The 17,095-nt window shown below is 45.9% G+C and overlaps 1 protein-coding gene across 2 annotated transcripts in view; it reads left to right on the top strand.

Annotated features, from left to right (window-relative positions):
- Positions 1-8,675, top strand: part of MAP3K9 (mitogen-activated protein kinase kinase kinase 9) — a 74,056-nt gene extending 65,381 nt beyond the window's left edge. For both annotated transcript variants that reach the window (XM_081048446.1, XM_081048445.1), the window contains one exon: positions 791-8,675. In XM_081048446.1, the coding sequence (XP_080904572.1) occupies positions 791-1,275 (485 nt within the window). In that variant the 3' untranslated portion in view covers positions 1,276-8,675. The remainder of the gene's footprint in view (positions 1-790) is intronic.
- The last annotated feature ends 8,420 nt before the right edge of the window (positions 8,676-17,095 follow it).

The following is a 17,095-nucleotide window of genomic DNA, read 5'->3' as shown; positions in this document are numbered from 1 at the left end:
CACCTGGGAGGCATACGCCCAGCCTAGGTCTTTCCCACCACTGTCTCTTGCTCCCTAGGAGACTTGGATCTGACTTGGAAACCGCCTCTAATCCAGTAGGAGAGGGGATGGCAATACCCTTTCTACGAGATTTGAGTGTGAATGACAGTTGGATTTGACCATTCAGCTATCCCTCCCTCTTCACATTTTTTTGTTAAACTCAAATATGTGATCTCTTTGGAGATAGAGACCCTTATATTACTCATCCTTTTTAGATTTCTGGTATCTACCTTTGTTCCCCTCACATGTTTATTGAATGAATGAACTGTGAATGAACAGACATTTCCTTAAATCGGGGGTCAGCAAACCTTTTTGGTAAAGGGCCGAATACTAAATATTTTAAGCTTTGTGGGTCAGACAGTTTCCATTGTAACTACTCAACTCTGCGGCTGTAGTGGGAGAGCAGGAATGAGTGTGGCTATGTTCCAATAAAACTTTATTTACAAACACAGGTGGCTGGCGTATGGGTTGTAGTTTGCTGCCATCCACCTTAAGTCATTTCATTACAGATGTGACCCCCATATGTCTCTTTATCGTCATCAGATACAGTGACCATGGCCTTCTAGTTCACTGGTATATTTCCAGGGCCTCCCATCACTGGACGGCACATGGTAGATGCACATTAATTATTTATTATTCCTCTTATCGTAAGTGAGTAGGGCTATGGCAAGGTGGGAAGGGAGCGGCGTATTTCGGGCTCAGAAACGAAGTGCCATCATCTGATGCCTCTCCTTTTGTCTTTTTTGACCAGGAATGTTGAAAACCCCCAGCCCCAGCCGAGACCCAGGTGAATTCCCCCGTCTCCCCGACCCCAATGTGGTCTTTCCCCCAACCCCCAGACGCTGGAACACACAGCAGGACTCTACCTTGGAAAGGCCCAAGACCCTGGAGTTTCTGCCTCGGCCACGTCCTTCTGCCAACCGGCAACGGTTGGACCCTTGGTGGTTTGTGTCCCCCAGCCATGCCCGTAGCGCCTCCCCAGCCAACAGCTCCAGCACGGAGACGCCCAGCAACCTGGACTCCTGCTTTGCTAGCAGCAGCAGCACTGTGGAAGAGCGGCCTGGACTTCCAGCCCTGCTCCCATTCCAGTCAGGGCCACTGCCCCCCAGCGAGCGGACGCTTCTGGACCTGGATGCAGATGGCCAGAGTCAGGACAGCACTGTGCCACTGTGCAGAGCTGAACTGAACACACACAGGCCTGCCCCTTATGAGATCCAGCAAGAATTCTGGTCTTAGCCTGGAAAGGGTCAGGGGGGTGGCACGGAGGAAGCAGGAGGATATGGGGGCGGGGGGAGCTGGCTGGCACAGCCCTTTCTCAGAGTTGGACCCCCTGAGATCCAGTCCTACTTCTTGCACTGATAATGCACTTTGAAGATGGAAGGGATGGAAGCAGGGCCACTTCAGAGGGTCTCTTGCCCTGCAGGGCCTTTCTACCCATGTCCACTGGAGGGGTTATGGGTATCAGCTCTGGTCCAGGGGAGGGAGTGCATGCATGTGCCCCACTCTCCACAGTCTTCCTCGCCTTTGGGGTGACCCTGCAGTGTCACTCAGCCAAATCTGTCTGCTGCTCCCTCTCCTAAGCCCCCTGGGTATGCCCAGAGTCTGTCCTGGGGTCCCTCTGTTGGCCCTGATTTCAGCCTTCCCAAACACCAGTATTGGATGTTCTGTGATTGATTTTGCTCCTCTTCCACATTCTTCCCCAACACCCATGAATCCGAATCTTGTTTAGTGTGAGATAAGAGCTTTTCTGTGTCCTAAGTCCTTTTATGTTAGCTGGAAGACTGAAGGCAAGGTGCCCTGGAGTGGGGCATGGGAGTTGATAGTCTTGGCACTACCTACCTGCACTTCCAGGTGCCCCACCTATTTATTTGAGCCAACCAGTGGTAGGGCGAGTTGCCTCAGAACTGGGGGGAGGGAAGGGAGTTAGGAAAAATACACTGATTTCAGTAAAGAGGATAGCAGAATCTGTCTGTCTATCCTTGTTCCTTTCTGAAAAACTCAGAAGGGAAGAAACCAGCACTTGTTGATGGCACCCATCTCCTGCCTGGGGTCCGAACATGGTCAGACCAGATTCAGATACAAATATATGCTCATTTGTGCTCGCTTCAGCAGCATATATACAAATATATGTTCATCCCATGAATAGTTTCTTGGGATGCCAGAGATGAAGTTTCTGTGTTTGTCCCTTTCGTTGTCTGATCTCCGTGTGTTATTCCTTTCCGTTGACCTTTCCTGCAGCCCCTGGAATTAGTGGACTTTGGGTTATAAATATCTCTGCATTGCACCAGAATAGCCGATGGGGTCGGGGTGAGGGGTCCTGGACACTGGGCGTTGGAACTGTGGGTATTCCTTCTCAGCCAGGCTATCCATTTTATGATACCCTTGAAGTAAAATGGAGCCATTAGTATTACCTTCCTACCTGGATGTGGTGAGGCGGTGATGATTGTAAGATGCTTACTGAACCGCTGATGTACAATAACCTTCAAGTCTCGCGCACTGGACACTGACAAAGGCCTCCTGTCTCTGGGCCCAGATAGCGCCTAATGCTGGGCTCTGCACCATGAGCTACGTAGTAAAACAACATGGCCAACTCTGACTTTTCTGGAATTTGTTTCCTTAAGTAGAGTGTTGAGCTTCTTCTGGAGCTTTCTCATGTGTATCTTCACTATTCCCCTTACCCTGAGGCCTCCTGTGTCAAGTATGAACAGTTGTCTGTGCGGGAATAACAATTTGATGGAGAGTAGAATTCTTAGGTCTTGCTCCTCTCCCCTCAAGACTCTCTAAATGTTGCTCCACTGTCTTTTATCATGGAATATTTCTCTGGAGATGTTGGAAGCCAACCTGCAGATTCCTTGAATTCTGGCATTGCCTGAATGCCAGCATACGTGAATCTTGTCAGCAATTTCAGCAAACCAAGTGACTTCCTCTTCATTCTTGGTGGGGAGAGGGACACAGATGGTCTGTTCTGTTCCCTCTCCCTGGACTCTCTCTAGCTCCAGCCCCTGAGCCACTAACACATCTGTAAACATGTGGCCCCAGTAAATGGCGCTCTGGTGGGGTATGGCCTACAGCATAATATAAACTGTGCTGGCTCTGGACAGTGTTCTCTGATATGAGGCAGGGATTTTTCCTTTGCTCATTTCCTACTTTTTGTCATTTTGTTAGGTGTAGCCATCTCTCTTGGAAGTGGTATATAACTGAGGTAGCGTACACTGAATGACGGCCACTTGCCATTGAGTGAGAGGTTGAACCCAGTTCTTACTCCTCCATCCAGGGGGACGACAAGGGAAACCTGGGTCTGTGCTAAGGGAAGAATTAATTATACCTGCAGAAGGAGGAAGCAGGATTGTTCTGAAAATGCTTCTGTGAGTTTCCATGAAGAAGAGGGAACTTTCCACTCCTCCAAACCCAGTCTCAGGGGCCCCTGCTTGCCACACTCTTTCTCTGCAGGGCAAGGTCGGGACGGGATCTGGATCCTGTATAGTCAGGGGATTGAGTTGCTTTCTGTCCACCCAGGTTCCCTTGCCTCTGCTCATGGTCAGCAGCAGGCCTTGAAGCTGGGGCGCAACCTCTGCAGCGGTAGGAGCGGCCTTCCTTTTCCCTTCTCTTTCTTCACAGATTCTTTCTCTTGTTCTTGGCAGGCACTCACTATGTGGAAGCGGGTGATAGGATCCTTTGGCTCCTTCCACTGATTCTAAACAGGATTATCCTCCGTTTATCCCCTTGGGCATCCAGATCACTGCCAGGGGCTGAGTAAAGGTCCCAGTTATCCTCATATTATTTCTAAGAGCTGTGGTGGATGCTCTTAACTTCACATCCTGCGGGTCTGGTAGTGACGACAACAATGATAAGGATGAATCTGATACCTGCATGACTGGGAATAATGCTACCCTTTCCTCATGACTTTTACAAAATTACATCTTTTTCCTTCTATATTCGATATCCTTGCTGATAGAGGTGGGGCAATGCTTAAAGGTGAAGATTCAAGTGAAGAGAGATTAAAAAGCTGCGTGCATTGTTTGCTGAGTTGGCCACCAGGCTCTGAGACCTGAACAAGTTGGCTCTGTTCCCTATTCTGCTTTCGGTGTCTGACCTCAGGCTCGTCCCTTCGCCCCTCTCAGATTTCCTTCCTGTAAAAGCTGCCGTCACCTGCTTCCCTCACAAGGGCAATGAGAGTAAGTATCAGCAGGTCAGTGAAGCACGTGGCTCCCTGCAGTCAGTGACTAGGACGAACTGCTGAAGTTGACAGTGTGGTTCTCACCACCTTTATTTCAAGGAGATTCACCGACTGTTTCTTCCTTTGGCTTCTGGAAGAGTTGTGATTGGGAGTTGGCTTTGCATGACTAATAGGGACCATGGTGAGGCACATGCTTTTCTGCGTTTATGTAGCACCTGATGTTTACAAGCATCCTTCCTAATTCCCTCACTTAACTTGGCAGGCTGATCCTCCCTACCATTAGTGTCTGATTGACAGAGGAGGAAGTAGGAGATGGGGAGGTGGGAAGCAGCATCAGGATCACAATTTCAGGTTTCTGATTTCTTGGAGTCACTCCCAGGGTCTTATTTATTTAGAGACTGGAATCAGGCCAATTCCTGGAAGAAATCTTTGGGAAAGGGTCTGCTGACCCTTGGGACATGTGTCATGGTATGGGCTTCCTCAAGAAGCCCTTTTCCTTCAGACTATGATTGCTCAGGGACACAAGACACCCCAAGGGCAGCTAGGCCTGATTCTTGCTCCACAATCCCCATATTGGGGAGCCCTCCTGCCTCCTTCCCCTATGAGGAGGGAGACCCTTCATCAGCAGCCCTAACTCTTCAAGCTTGCTTTTAACCAAGCACAGAGCTGTGGCTACTGAAAGCTGGATGACTGTGAATGATATGCTTCAGGGTTGAAATGTCCACCCAGCAGTCCCTTCTGAATGCAGAACCTGACCTTTCCCTCGTGTTTAATTAAGCCTGTGCCTTAGACTCTAGCGTGTGAGGCCCTGTCAGGTCAGGAACACTCCATTGCCTCTTGAAGGGTTGGGGGAAGAAGCAGGTGCGGCCGTTTCTGGAGTACCAGGCTTTTCCTGAGGGCCCTGCCAGAGACTGTGGACTGGGTGGGAGGTGAGAGCAGCCCTCACAGTGCATTGTGGCCGTAAGCGAATGTGGTGGCAGGAATCTGGTGACCTGAGCAGCATCTCTTCCCCTCTGTGGACCTCTGAGCCCAACTACGAACTAAGGATGATGCTGCCTTTCGTACCGGAAGCAGGAAGCAGACCTTCTACCTTTAAAATGTAAGGTCCTGGAGCCCCAGGTTCAGCACTGGTAATCCTCACCTGGCTAGATTGCTTCCCTTTGTGGAGAAAAGTGGGACGGAGAGGGAGAAGACTTGTAAGTCAAAAACATTTGGAAAATGGTCAGCTCCACATGGTTCAACCTTCTAGACCATGGGCCTCTCTCTCTGGCTTCAGGCCTGAGGATGATTTCTTGTCAAGCTACAGTAATTGTTCGGAACACATTCTCAAATGTGCCTCTCTTCTTTCAGGCAAACACTGTTTTCTTAGATCAGGAATTCAAATGAATAAAAATCCACGTTAGAAAGGAAAACCCACCACTGCTTCCGGGGAGTCCTCGGGCCTTGGCTTTTTCCTGGCTTTGCCACCTGGGTGCTTGCCACCTCAGACACTAGTGTTGGAAGGCAGGAGGCAAAAACTGGAGTCCTGGCTGATTAAAGCTAATTAACAGGGCTAAGGTGCCTAATTAGGCTGACCCAACCCTGGGTTTCTGATGGGCTGTGCAGGCCAGGTGAGCCTCTCATCTCAGACTGTTGACTGAATATTTCCCATTAGACTTGATGAGATACTGACAGGCCCACCCCCTCCTTTGTCCATTACCAGCCTGGAAGCAGGCTGCACCCCCCACCCCACCCCACCCCACCCCAAGGCTTCTCAGGGAGCCCTGGCATTTGTTCTTCCAAAGGTTGGGCTCCCTCCTTAATCTGGAGCCAGTAGGACTGGTCCTTCCTGATTCTTACTGTCTGGTTCCCTGCATCCCCTGCCAGTCGCCTTGCTTTGGGTTTTTAGCTCACAACTGCAGCTAGAAACAATAAATGGAGAAGGGCCCAGTTGGTTACCAGAGCCAGGAGCTTTTCCACACCTCTCTTTGTTTCTCTTGGAAATAGGCCTTTCTCCTGACCCATCTTCCCTCCTGACTGGCCTGACCCACCCTCCCAGCCAACACCCACAACCTAGTTTTACTAGACTGATTGCCAGGTGTGGACCTGACAACTAGATAGGTGTCTCTGGATTAAACACTGGAACATAATTCCTGAGGTTCAGAGACAGCCCTTTCCTGCTGGGACACGTGAAGTGGACATCCAGGAATTCTGAACCGAGAGGTCAGATTGGTTTTATGAAGAGTCCTGGGGAGTGACGGGCCTGTGGATATGGTGTTACTTGCTCTTGCACTTACTAAAGTGCAAGACCAAGTTTCAAAAGCACTAAGCTGTCCACATTTCTAAAATCCTTCACACCCAGACAACTGCATGGACAGATGCTGATTTTATTTAAAATTTTGATATTGTGTTCAACATGGATTGTTTTCATTTATTTTAATTTAAAATACTGAAATACGATTTATCTTGATAACTGGTCTTTTTGGTGCCCCCTTAAGTTCTGCAACCCAGGTGAGCACTTCAGTCACCTCGCCCTTGCCCCGGCCCTGCCTGCCCCTCGTCTGAATCTGTGGTGGTGCTCAGGCAGAGTTGGGAAGGAGGTTTTAGGCTTATTTGTTTGTTCTGGTTGCCCTTGCCCTCAAGTCCTCCGTGAGGTGGTAGCTCTGGGAGTGTTCGCATTTACGTAGGAAAGAACAGTGAAGCATCAAGGACAGTTTTCATCTTTGGACCTGTAATTGGGGGTGACTTTTTCTTGATATCCTCTGGCTTCTTTTCAGCCTCTCTGAAACCTTGAGGCCACTTAAAGGTGTGTACGTGTTTTAAGGGAAAGTTAAGTGATTACAGTAGAGAGGAGCCTTTCTTAAGCCTTTTTGGGACATCTTTGAATTTCTGGAGATGTGCACAAACCATACTCATTCTCTCTCCCAGATTTCAGAAAGGACTCAAGTGGGTGGAGGTGTTTTCACTTCCTTGCCCGCCTATAGCGGTCACTGTGCCTGGCCTTAGAGAGCCTTCTAACGTCAAGACATCACATCACTGCCACCAGTATCCTTTTTACTACCATTATTATTCTCTCATCTTTATTTCACTCTCATCATTTTTCTCTGCCTCCAGTTCCAGAAGCTATGCTGGCTATGGCTCTTTTCTTCATCACTGTCAGAGTGAGATATGGGTTTATCCTGGCCTAGGCGTGGGGAGTAACCAGAAATTATAAGAAATCATTACATTTCCTCTGTGTGGGAGGTGCTTTCATATATATATACTCAATCATTTTGGGAGGGGAGGTATGACCCCCATCCAAAGATGTGGAAACTGAGGCTCAGATCATTATGTAACATGCCCAAGATCACACAGCAGCTACATTGCTGATCTGCTTGGCTCCAAAGTTGTCTCTCATTTTCCTCTGAGCACATTTTAGGCCACTATTTAGAAGCCCTGGGATAAAATCAATCTAGCTTAGATACACCTAGATTTTGTGACGGCTTTGTCCCAGGAGAAGTGTGTCCCATGGCTAACCCATCATCTGCTTTTGTGACTGGACTCACCCAGCAGAACTTGTAACCTCTCAACATTCAGCCGCCTTCCTCTCCACTGGCTGCTTTCTCCTCCACTGTTTCCTCTCCACAATTTTTCAGGATTTGTTCCACATGAGTTGAATGTGTCAATTCTTTAGCTCTTCTCCCAGGACCACTCAAGGCCTGTGGGCCTCTCTCCTCTGTTTCTAGCCTCCAGTTGCCCCATTCTTTGTTCTTTGCCATAGCTTCAATGTCCCTCCCAGTCTTTTGAGTTTGGAAGCCTTATTGTTGCTCCTTGTGTGGAAGTTGAAGCCAGGCTTTTGCCTTTTTTGTTGTATCGAGTAGTTACATGCCCTTGGTACCCAGTTGTAGCAAAGAAGGGAGATGATGAACTTGTCAAATATTTCCTCTAGTTTCCCTCATGACCCATTCCCCTCCCACACACACACGTTCCCGTGCTCACACACAGATTTGGTCTAAGACTATATCTTCTAGAGAATTAAGGAAAGGAGTTGGAGATGGGTTTTATCTACTTCGCAGAAAAGTTTTCTTTGGGATTTCCCCCTGTTAGAGCCTTTGAGTCCTGGTAAAGTGAAAGTTCACGTATGTGTTCATTTTCCTTCTCTTTAATTAGCTACTAGTTTTCATCCCTATGCCCTCCCTGCTCTAGTGTCCTGTCCGTGTGTCCTGACCCTGTGTCTTTGAATTCCCATTTTGCTTTGGGATTTAAGTTATTATAATTTGTCAACAATATTTAAAATAGAAAAGTCCTGAAGAAAAATTTTCAGGTTCTTTTCTTTGGCTTCTTTTTTTTTTTTCAAGGTACTGTAAATTGTTGACTAGGGATGCCAAGCAGGCTTGGTTCAATGGCTAAACCTCTTATCGTATTACAGTGTAATGCTGATCTCAGCCTGGTCTCACCACCAGAGTACACACAGACTTGAATAAAACTGTTATAACGATGATTTCTGTTTTACCGTGGTGCTTTGTAAACTTGTCTTTTCCCCTCTTTTCTTTTTAATTAAACAAAATGTCCAAGTGACTGGCTGTTTCTGGGGAATTTTCAAATGTCAGAAGAAAAATAAGAGAGAGACAGATATGGTACAGGACATAAGAGGTGGCTGAGGGAACCTCTCCGAAGGGGTTACGACCTGTAGCTGGACCACAGCAGCTTTTCTGAAGCATGACGCTGAACAGCGCCTGTCCAGATGATTCGGTCTCTTCTCACAGCTGACTTTGGCACAGACCATGAGTTTTGGTTTTCAGAGCCCCTAGATAGCGTATGCTGTCTCCAGCTCCCCGTCATTATCCACCCTGACATTGCTGGTGAAGTTGTAAATGGAGTTAAGAGGATAAACACAAGTGGAGTTGTATACTCGTGGACACGATTTGCTGGCTGTGAGTCACGGATTCCTTGTGGTCTTGATACAAATGGCATTTTTTTCCGCTGTGTGACCTTGGGTAAGACACTTCACCTCTCTGGGCCACTTCTGTAGCGAGCTGATCAAAAAGCAGCCTTTGTGCTCTCACTTTGAATGATTATGTACTGAGTGGGGATGGGACTGAAAGCAGACAGGAAAAAATTTTGTTTGAGGCCATTCTCTGCTTTTTCAGTCCCCTATTTCATTAGTCAGCTGACTGTGGAAAAAATTGATACCCTCATGCCTTAATGCCATGACCTTTCACTTCACACCATGCTTCTTAGCGTTTTCTTTTGTAACCTCGGGACCGGTGACATTGAGCTGTGGTTCTATGCTGGATGATTAGATTGTGAGGAGAAAGATGACCTTTTGCTGAACTTCAAGGTAGGTTTGACCAGGGCCTATGTAACCTTTGTAAAGCAGGTTGGGTAAAGATGAAAATTTGACGAAACTCCTTGCTGGAGAAGATGCCATGAAAGGTACCACGTACTGTGTACATGTATATAAATTGTCCCATGTTCTGGAAAGCAGTTTGACCATATGGCATTAATTTTATCACATAGGCCCAGAAAGTCCATTTAGTAATAAAACTAGCTGCAATGTGCCAAACATTGCACTAAGACTTGACGGACATCATCTCATTTACATCTCAACATCCTGAAGAGTAGATCCCATTATCTCCATTTTATTTTGAGGCAAGTAAGGATCAGAGACAAGTAACATGCCCAAGGCCACACAGCTATCAAAGGGGCTGGGATGTCTGGTTCTAGCATATGCACTGGTATCCTAAGCATGAGTCAGATACAGACAAAAATGTACCGGTCATCCCAACATTATTTACAGGAGGGTTCCAGTGACTACACATGACCCAAACAAGATTGTCTTTTGGTCTCCTTCCACTCTCCACCCGCTTCCTCACTCAACACAGAATCTGAGAAAGTGAGAGCGTGAAGGCTCTTCACAAATGAGAAACAATCTAAATGCCTGGCAACGGGGGGGTGCTTACACTTCACTTCTTTGCAAGGCATTTGTCAAGTATCTTCTATGTGCCAGGTGCCAGCTGCACACTGGAGATTCACAGCTTGTTCAGATAGAGCCCAGCTCTCAGAGGCCCTGTGGTGTGGTGGGAGAGATGGAAATCTAAAGTAATCTGTTTAATATAATAATGTGGTCAGTGCTATGATGGTGCTAGAGGAGCACCATGGATTGGTGTTAGCCTGACGTGGGGAGTCACAGACTTCACGGAGGCTATGACACCTGAGCTGAGTCCTAAGGGACAGAGAGACACAAAGGCACCAGACGTGAGATGGCTGTGCCTCACAGCGAGCAGCACAGTTCTGTCTCGTCCCGTTTTCAAAGTGACCCCCTCATGATTCCTCACGCTAGGTTCCTATCTCTGGGTGTATGATACATGTATGATATATGTGACGTTATGGAGCCATTACAGTTAGATTGTTCAAGAATCATTAGGGAAATAGGGAATTGTCCATAAGTTAAAAGGCAGGATAGAAAAATGCTTCAAAAACAACTTTATCCTAATTATATAGAGAAAATGTATTTCCTTCCCCCCCCATCTTTTAAAAAAATAAATACTTGATAGGCCTCAGAAAAAGATGGAAAGTCAGTAATTGTTATCTCTATGGCGAGGTATTATGGATAATCTAAAAATGTTCTGTACTTTTGGAATTTTTAAGACTTTTTCTAGAAGGAATATATGTTACTTTTCCATTTAGCAAAACCATAGTGAATACAGCAGTTTGGGGGTTAATTTCCCATGATGCCAGGCCCCTCTGTAGATGTTCCAGAGTCCTAGGCCACTTACTTCGGGGATGCTCCCTGCCCTGAGCAGTATAACAAGGTGGCTCAAGAAGCCTTGCTCTTAGAAGGTAGAACAGGTCGGGGCCAGGTCCAGCTTTCAGTTCTAATAGAATCTTCCCCTCATCCCTTTCCTCTTTTCTTTTTCCTAGTTGATAGATGGTGCTGGAATGGTGAGTCACATGCGGAATGCAAGCAGAAAGTAGTCAGGACACGTGAACAGAGGAAGTTCTAAGAGGAGGTACCATGGAGGTCTCCTAGAGGGCAAGCCTAGTTAGGAATGTCGGGTCCTGGACAGGCAGGTAGCATGCTCTTACTTTTGCAACACATGCACACACTCCTCTGAGCTGGGCTGGTCCTAGGTACACCACACCCTGTTTACTTGACTACTGGAATGTGCTTCATTAAGGCTGGGACTGATGTACTAATCCTCTGAGCCGTCCAGTCCCCACCCAGTCTAGTCTGACCAGCTTAAATTGAGAACATGTTTTGGCATAGGAGAGTGGGGTGGTGGTGAAGGGTGGGCGTCTGCTGCTCTGCCCTGCCCCTCCTCTCAGGCACTGGTCACACTGCAGCCACCCAATCAGGAGGGCCTCTTGTACAGTCTCAGTGGTAGACACTGGAGACTCCTTTGTGATAAGGGGAAAAGGGGGTGGGTTGGGATAGATTAGCCTTAGAAAATATGCTCATGGAACACAGGTCTGATCATGTTACACCCCCATGTCCATAGGAAAAGATAAGCATTCTTTAGCTGGCCTTGAGGGCCTCTCATGATCAGGTCACAGCCTACCTAACTCCTACTACAAGTTCCCTGCTCCCAGCTCTTCCCCACCCATCATACCATACACTTCCCTTTTTCCTGTAAGACTTGATCTTCCAGGAACAGAGGCTTCCTGCTTAAGAAGGCATTATCTTCTTTATGAGCAGATTCTCTGCTACCTACCCAGCTGTCTAAGCTGACTGTAACCTAATTAAGTGGTTAAATTGGGATAGGAGGAGGCAAGGAAGAATTAGGCAAGAGAAAGAGGGAAAGAGAAGAAGAGAGACTTGGATTCTGCTCTCTAGAAGGTCACAGATTCCCTGGTGAGACCCACTGTGCTGGGATGCACTGAAGCAGTTGACTGAGCACAGTGGTACTCCTGCAAATAAAGGCAGTCCTGGGGGCCATGGTTAGTGAGGGGGGGCCAGTTAAAGAAGCCCTGACTCCTACCTTGTTCTGTGCTTTACCCAACCTGAAAAGAAAAGAAGGATCCCTCTGATAAATACTTACGGAGAGCCTATTCTGGTCTGAGATGCAGTGTGACCGGCAAATTCCAATTCATTCAGGGCCAGGCGTCAATGAGCGATGCACCCTTATGACAATAGAACGGGGGACTGTAGCAAATGGAGAGGCATGCCCCATTTAAAGTCATCCACTTAAAAAAGCAATGCATAGCGGTGGCCCGTTAGCTCAGTTGGTTAGAGTGTGATGCTGGCAGCACCAAGGTTGCCGGTTCGATCCCTGCATGGACCACTGTGAGCTGCATCCTCCTTAAAAGAAAATGCAATTCATAAACCATCTTCCTCCCCCCTTGTTTTAAAACCCCTGAGAGTGAGTGATGAAGACAGAAAGTAACTGCTGCCTGTTTGGAATTTACCATCTAGTGGGGAAAATCAGGTAAGGCAAGACAATTAAGGCACTGTGAGCCTCTCTCTCTCTCTCTCTCTCTTCCTTTCTCCCTCCGTCCGTCCCTTTTCTCCTCCCTTCCTCCCTCTGTCTAGGGAGTGAAGTGACATCTAAGTTGAGACTTGAATGATGAGTAAGACTGAAACCGTCACTGGGTTGTGATGGTAATGGGGATTCCAAGTATTGTGAGGGGCCCCTGTGAAGGGGATTTTTATCCCGGACAGATTGGTTATCTTGCATTCCTCACCTCATAGGGTGCTTTGTTCTTGAAGCCTGTTTTTTTTCCCCCTTTCTTCCACCTGCCCCCCAACTCTGGTTCAAGCCATTGTTTCTCAGTCTAGTTGTGTAGGACACAGCTCTCTGGCCTATGTTGGTATTATGGGAGGCCGGCAGCAGGCGCTAGTCATCAGTCTGCCGCTCACAGCAGCTCATGGCAGCTTTAGCTGTCATGCCACTCATGACAGCGCACAGTAACCCACGGCAGCACACAGCAGCTCACGGCCACTCATGCTGGCTGCTGGCCACTCATGGCAGCACTCAGCAGCCCACCGCAGCCCATGGCAGCTGACGCCAACCTCTGGCTGCCCACCGCAGCCCAGCTCCAGGGAGAGCTGCTGTTCACAATCTTAGCTGTAGAGGGCGCAGCTCACTGGCTCATGTGGGAATCGAACCTGCGACCTTGGCATTAGAAGCACCACGCTCCAACCACGTGAGCCACGGGGAAAGGGGGGGGGAAATGGAAGCCTGTTTTTTTATCAGTGTTAGGGGTAGGTCATAACTGGGAGAGATAAAGAAAAGATAAATTTTAGCCTAAGTGGGTGTTTCCAGCTGGGTTCCACCTGTGCCATTTAACCTGCCCTCAGGTGAGGGGAAAAACATGTGTCTCTCAAGCGACTTTCTATGGGGAATAAGAAAAGGATAAATAAGGGAAAATAACAGGTGGGGAGAGGGTTCAGGAGATGGGTTCTGGGGACAGATATCTTTTTCTTGACCCCATCTCTGAGCAAATGATATTAATGACAGAATACCAGGGGTGGGTGCCAAAAACATGTATACAAGTGGACACTTTGGTCAATGTTGCTCAAGCAGTAGTTCTCTGTAATCAGAAGTGTCCGGACGCTGATGGTAATGATGTAGGATATGCCGGCAATTTCTAGGTGTGGGCTGGGATCATGTTTCATGAAGCTGAAGAAAGGACACACAGACCAGGGAGAGGCAAGGAGTTGTAAAGGAAGATAGTTTATTAAAACCAGGAGAAAAGGTTACAGCTCCTGAGCAGGAGGGGGTACCCCAAACTGGGAAGCCCATTAGCTAAGGCAAAAGGCTTTTACTATTATATTTCTATTTCTACCCGGGAGGAGAATATTGGAATGCTGGTGTTGTGGTGCTTACTGTTAAGGTGTTTATTAAATTTGTTCTATTCTTTAGCCTGGGGAAGGCTATTGGAAATGTCCTTCGACATGTCTTTGCTGCCTTGGGGCATGATTGATGTTTCTGTTTTGTGAAGAGTGTGTTGTTTTGAAAACTTAACAAAAATGGCCAGTGTTTCGTTTTTTTGGTCAGCCCACCAGGGAATTCCTGCCTGCCTGATGTCATACTAACTAAACTGTCTCACTAACCACTTTGAGCACTCCTGTAATTGCAGAAGTCAAACGTGACTTGTATTCATCTTTTCTTGTCGCTGTATATTGAGTATTACAACTTTAATACAGTTTTCTTTTCTTAAAATGTGTATACATTTTTGTGGCACCCTCTGTATAACAGCCCATTCCTCCTTCCTTTTGTGGCGCATCTTGGGAGGTCTGTCCCAGTAGAGCAACAATTTTTAAAGTGTGCTCTATAGACCCCTGGGGGTCTGTGAGGTTGAAACTATTTTTCCAATCATATTAACCAGTTGTTTGCCATTTCACTGTGTTGATATCTGCACCACGGGTGCAAAAGCAGTGGTGGGTGAAACGCCGGGCCCCTCGCACACTGCATGGCAGTGACACCAGACTGGACAGTACTCTGTGTATTTATTACTACCATGCACTCACAGTAACAGGGATGCCAGTTGCACTTAAGAATATCCTTCATAATACAGAAAACCCTAATTTAATTACGTATTGACTCAAGAGTACACATTTTTAACGTTCTGTGTGATGAGATGTGAAGTTCGCATAAGGCACTTTTGCTGCCTATGGAAGTACAAGGGTTGTCTTGAGGGAAAGCACACATATGACTGAGTTGCTAGGTTAACTAGCTGGCTTTTGTTTCCCCCAAAGAACACCATTTTTACTCAAAAGAATGGTTGTCAAGCAAGCTATGGTTATTTTGGCAGATATTCTCTTGAAAATGAATCAAGTGAGACTGTTACTTCAAGGAAAACAACTAACAGTATTTATTCCCAATGATAAAATTTGAGCTTTCAAGTGAAAATTAGGATTTTGTAAAATTTGAGTTCTGTCATGAACTTGACAACTTCCCAATACTTACAAACTTTTCTGATGAGATTGGTAGCAATATTAATGAATATGACTTTTTGATGTCATATAACGAAATGTGTCAACATTTGGAAATTCTGCACAATTCAGTGAACAAGTATTTTCTATATGACAGTGAATGAAGTCACAGAATCATGCATTCAAAAATCCACTCAACGTCTAAGATTGAGCAATGAATTTTAATATAGCATAGTACAAAAAGTTCATGGATATGATTTCAGATTCCACATCCTAACTAACTTGCAAGAAACTGTATACTAACTTGTTGAGTTTGGGTATAGTATCAAAGAAGAATGCCTACAATTATCTGAAAAAAATCTATTAAATATTCCTCCCTTTCCAACTACGTATCTGTGTGAGGCCAGATTTTCTTCATATGTTTCAACCAAAAAGAAGATATTGAAAAAAATTGAATGTAGAAATGGATGAGAATTTGGCTGTCTTTTATTAAGCCAGACATTAAAGAGATGTGCAAAAATATGAAATAAGGATACTCTTTTTCATATAATTTTTTTGTTGTTTTGGAAAAGATGGTTATTTTTCATTAAAATATGTTATATTAAACATTTAATGCACTTATTATTGTTATTTAAAAATGAATCACTGAATTTAAATTTTTTTCTTGGTTTTATTTTCTGATTCAATAGCTAAATACAATAGAATGTACATAAACAGACACTGGGGTCTTCAATATTTTTTTAAGTACAAGAGGATTTGAATCACCACCAGATGGCGATGATGAGAATATAGAGCAGATTGTGTGTGTGTGTGTGTGTGTGTGTGTGTGTGTGTGTGTGTTTGAGAGAGAGAGAGAGAATAAAAGTGGAATTTGCAGTAGTGAATTTTATATGAGATTTCCTAATAGCAATGATATTTGTAGACTCCACAGGAAAAATAAAATGACAGGCTCAGGGCTTAATCAGTTGGGTTTTCACAATCTAAATTAGATAGGCAGATTTATGCCAAATAATATGTTGGATTTCTTTTTCCCCTTTCTCTAACAAAAGCCAAGCACATTCCTTAGAGAAACTCCCTGCAGCCTCGGAAACTAAGCAGATTAAACTGAAAGAGCTCAGTCTTTTCCATTTTGTGTTGCTAATAAGATAACATTAATCTCTGGGGTGTAAGAGCAAAATTTAGGCAAGGAGTGCATTGTAGAAACCTAATAGCCTGCAGCTTATTCCCAGAGGTACTTGGAGATCCTAAGTAGGGGAGGAGGTAGTGGGGTGGAGGTGAAGAGAAGATTACCTTTGAGAGCATTAGCTAGCCACGAGATGACAAAATTGTATAAATGTCTGGGCTTTGTATGAGGAACTATAAATTGGCATTGGGAAAACTTAAAGCCAAACTTATTTTCCTTCAAGGGCAGTCTGAAACAGCTGATAAAGGATAGAAGTCTTTTCCAGAAGTGAAGTTTTTATTGGCAATGCTGTTTTAAGGGTCAGCAATAGAAAGGAACTAGAGCCTAAGGGTGGTGGGATGGGGCTGGCTCTCTGAATGGATTTAGGAGCTGCTAGTGAAATGCCTGTAATGAGGTATCAACCCTCCCTAGGCTGGGGGTTTATGAGTGTCCCCCTCTGATATTTATCCATCCATTCACTCATTCATAATCATTGTTTGGAACCTACCATCTGTGTGCTAGGCGCTATGCAGGGTGCTGGGTCTACCTTGGAGATTGAAGCAGACAAGGTTCCTACCCTTTTGGGGTATCTGTTTGAAAAAATCCAAATCAATACTGAAGGAATCTAGACATTATGCCACCCCCTCACCATAGGCTTTTTTAAATGTTTCAAAGTCCACTCAGCCTATTGTCTAGTAAAACTATCCGTGCGCTTGGCCAAGTTGAATGGCAGATTTCCCATATGAAATGAAGCTGTCTCAGAAAGAGTGGGTGGAGAAGCTGTTTACCCTTGACTGCCCTTTCTCCCTCTCTTCTTCCCTTCCCTTCCTGCCTTTCCTCTTTCCGTGAATATTTACTGAGCACCTACTAAGTGATAGGT

The sequence above is a fragment of the Rhinolophus hipposideros genome (assembly GCF_964194185.1).
Source record: "Rhinolophus hipposideros genome assembly, chromosome: 5".
Taxonomy (NCBI): Eukaryota; Metazoa; Chordata; class Mammalia; order Chiroptera; family Rhinolophidae; genus Rhinolophus; species Rhinolophus hipposideros.
The sequence above is the reverse complement of the archived record's forward strand: the minus strand, read 5'-3'. Positions and strand labels throughout refer to the sequence as shown.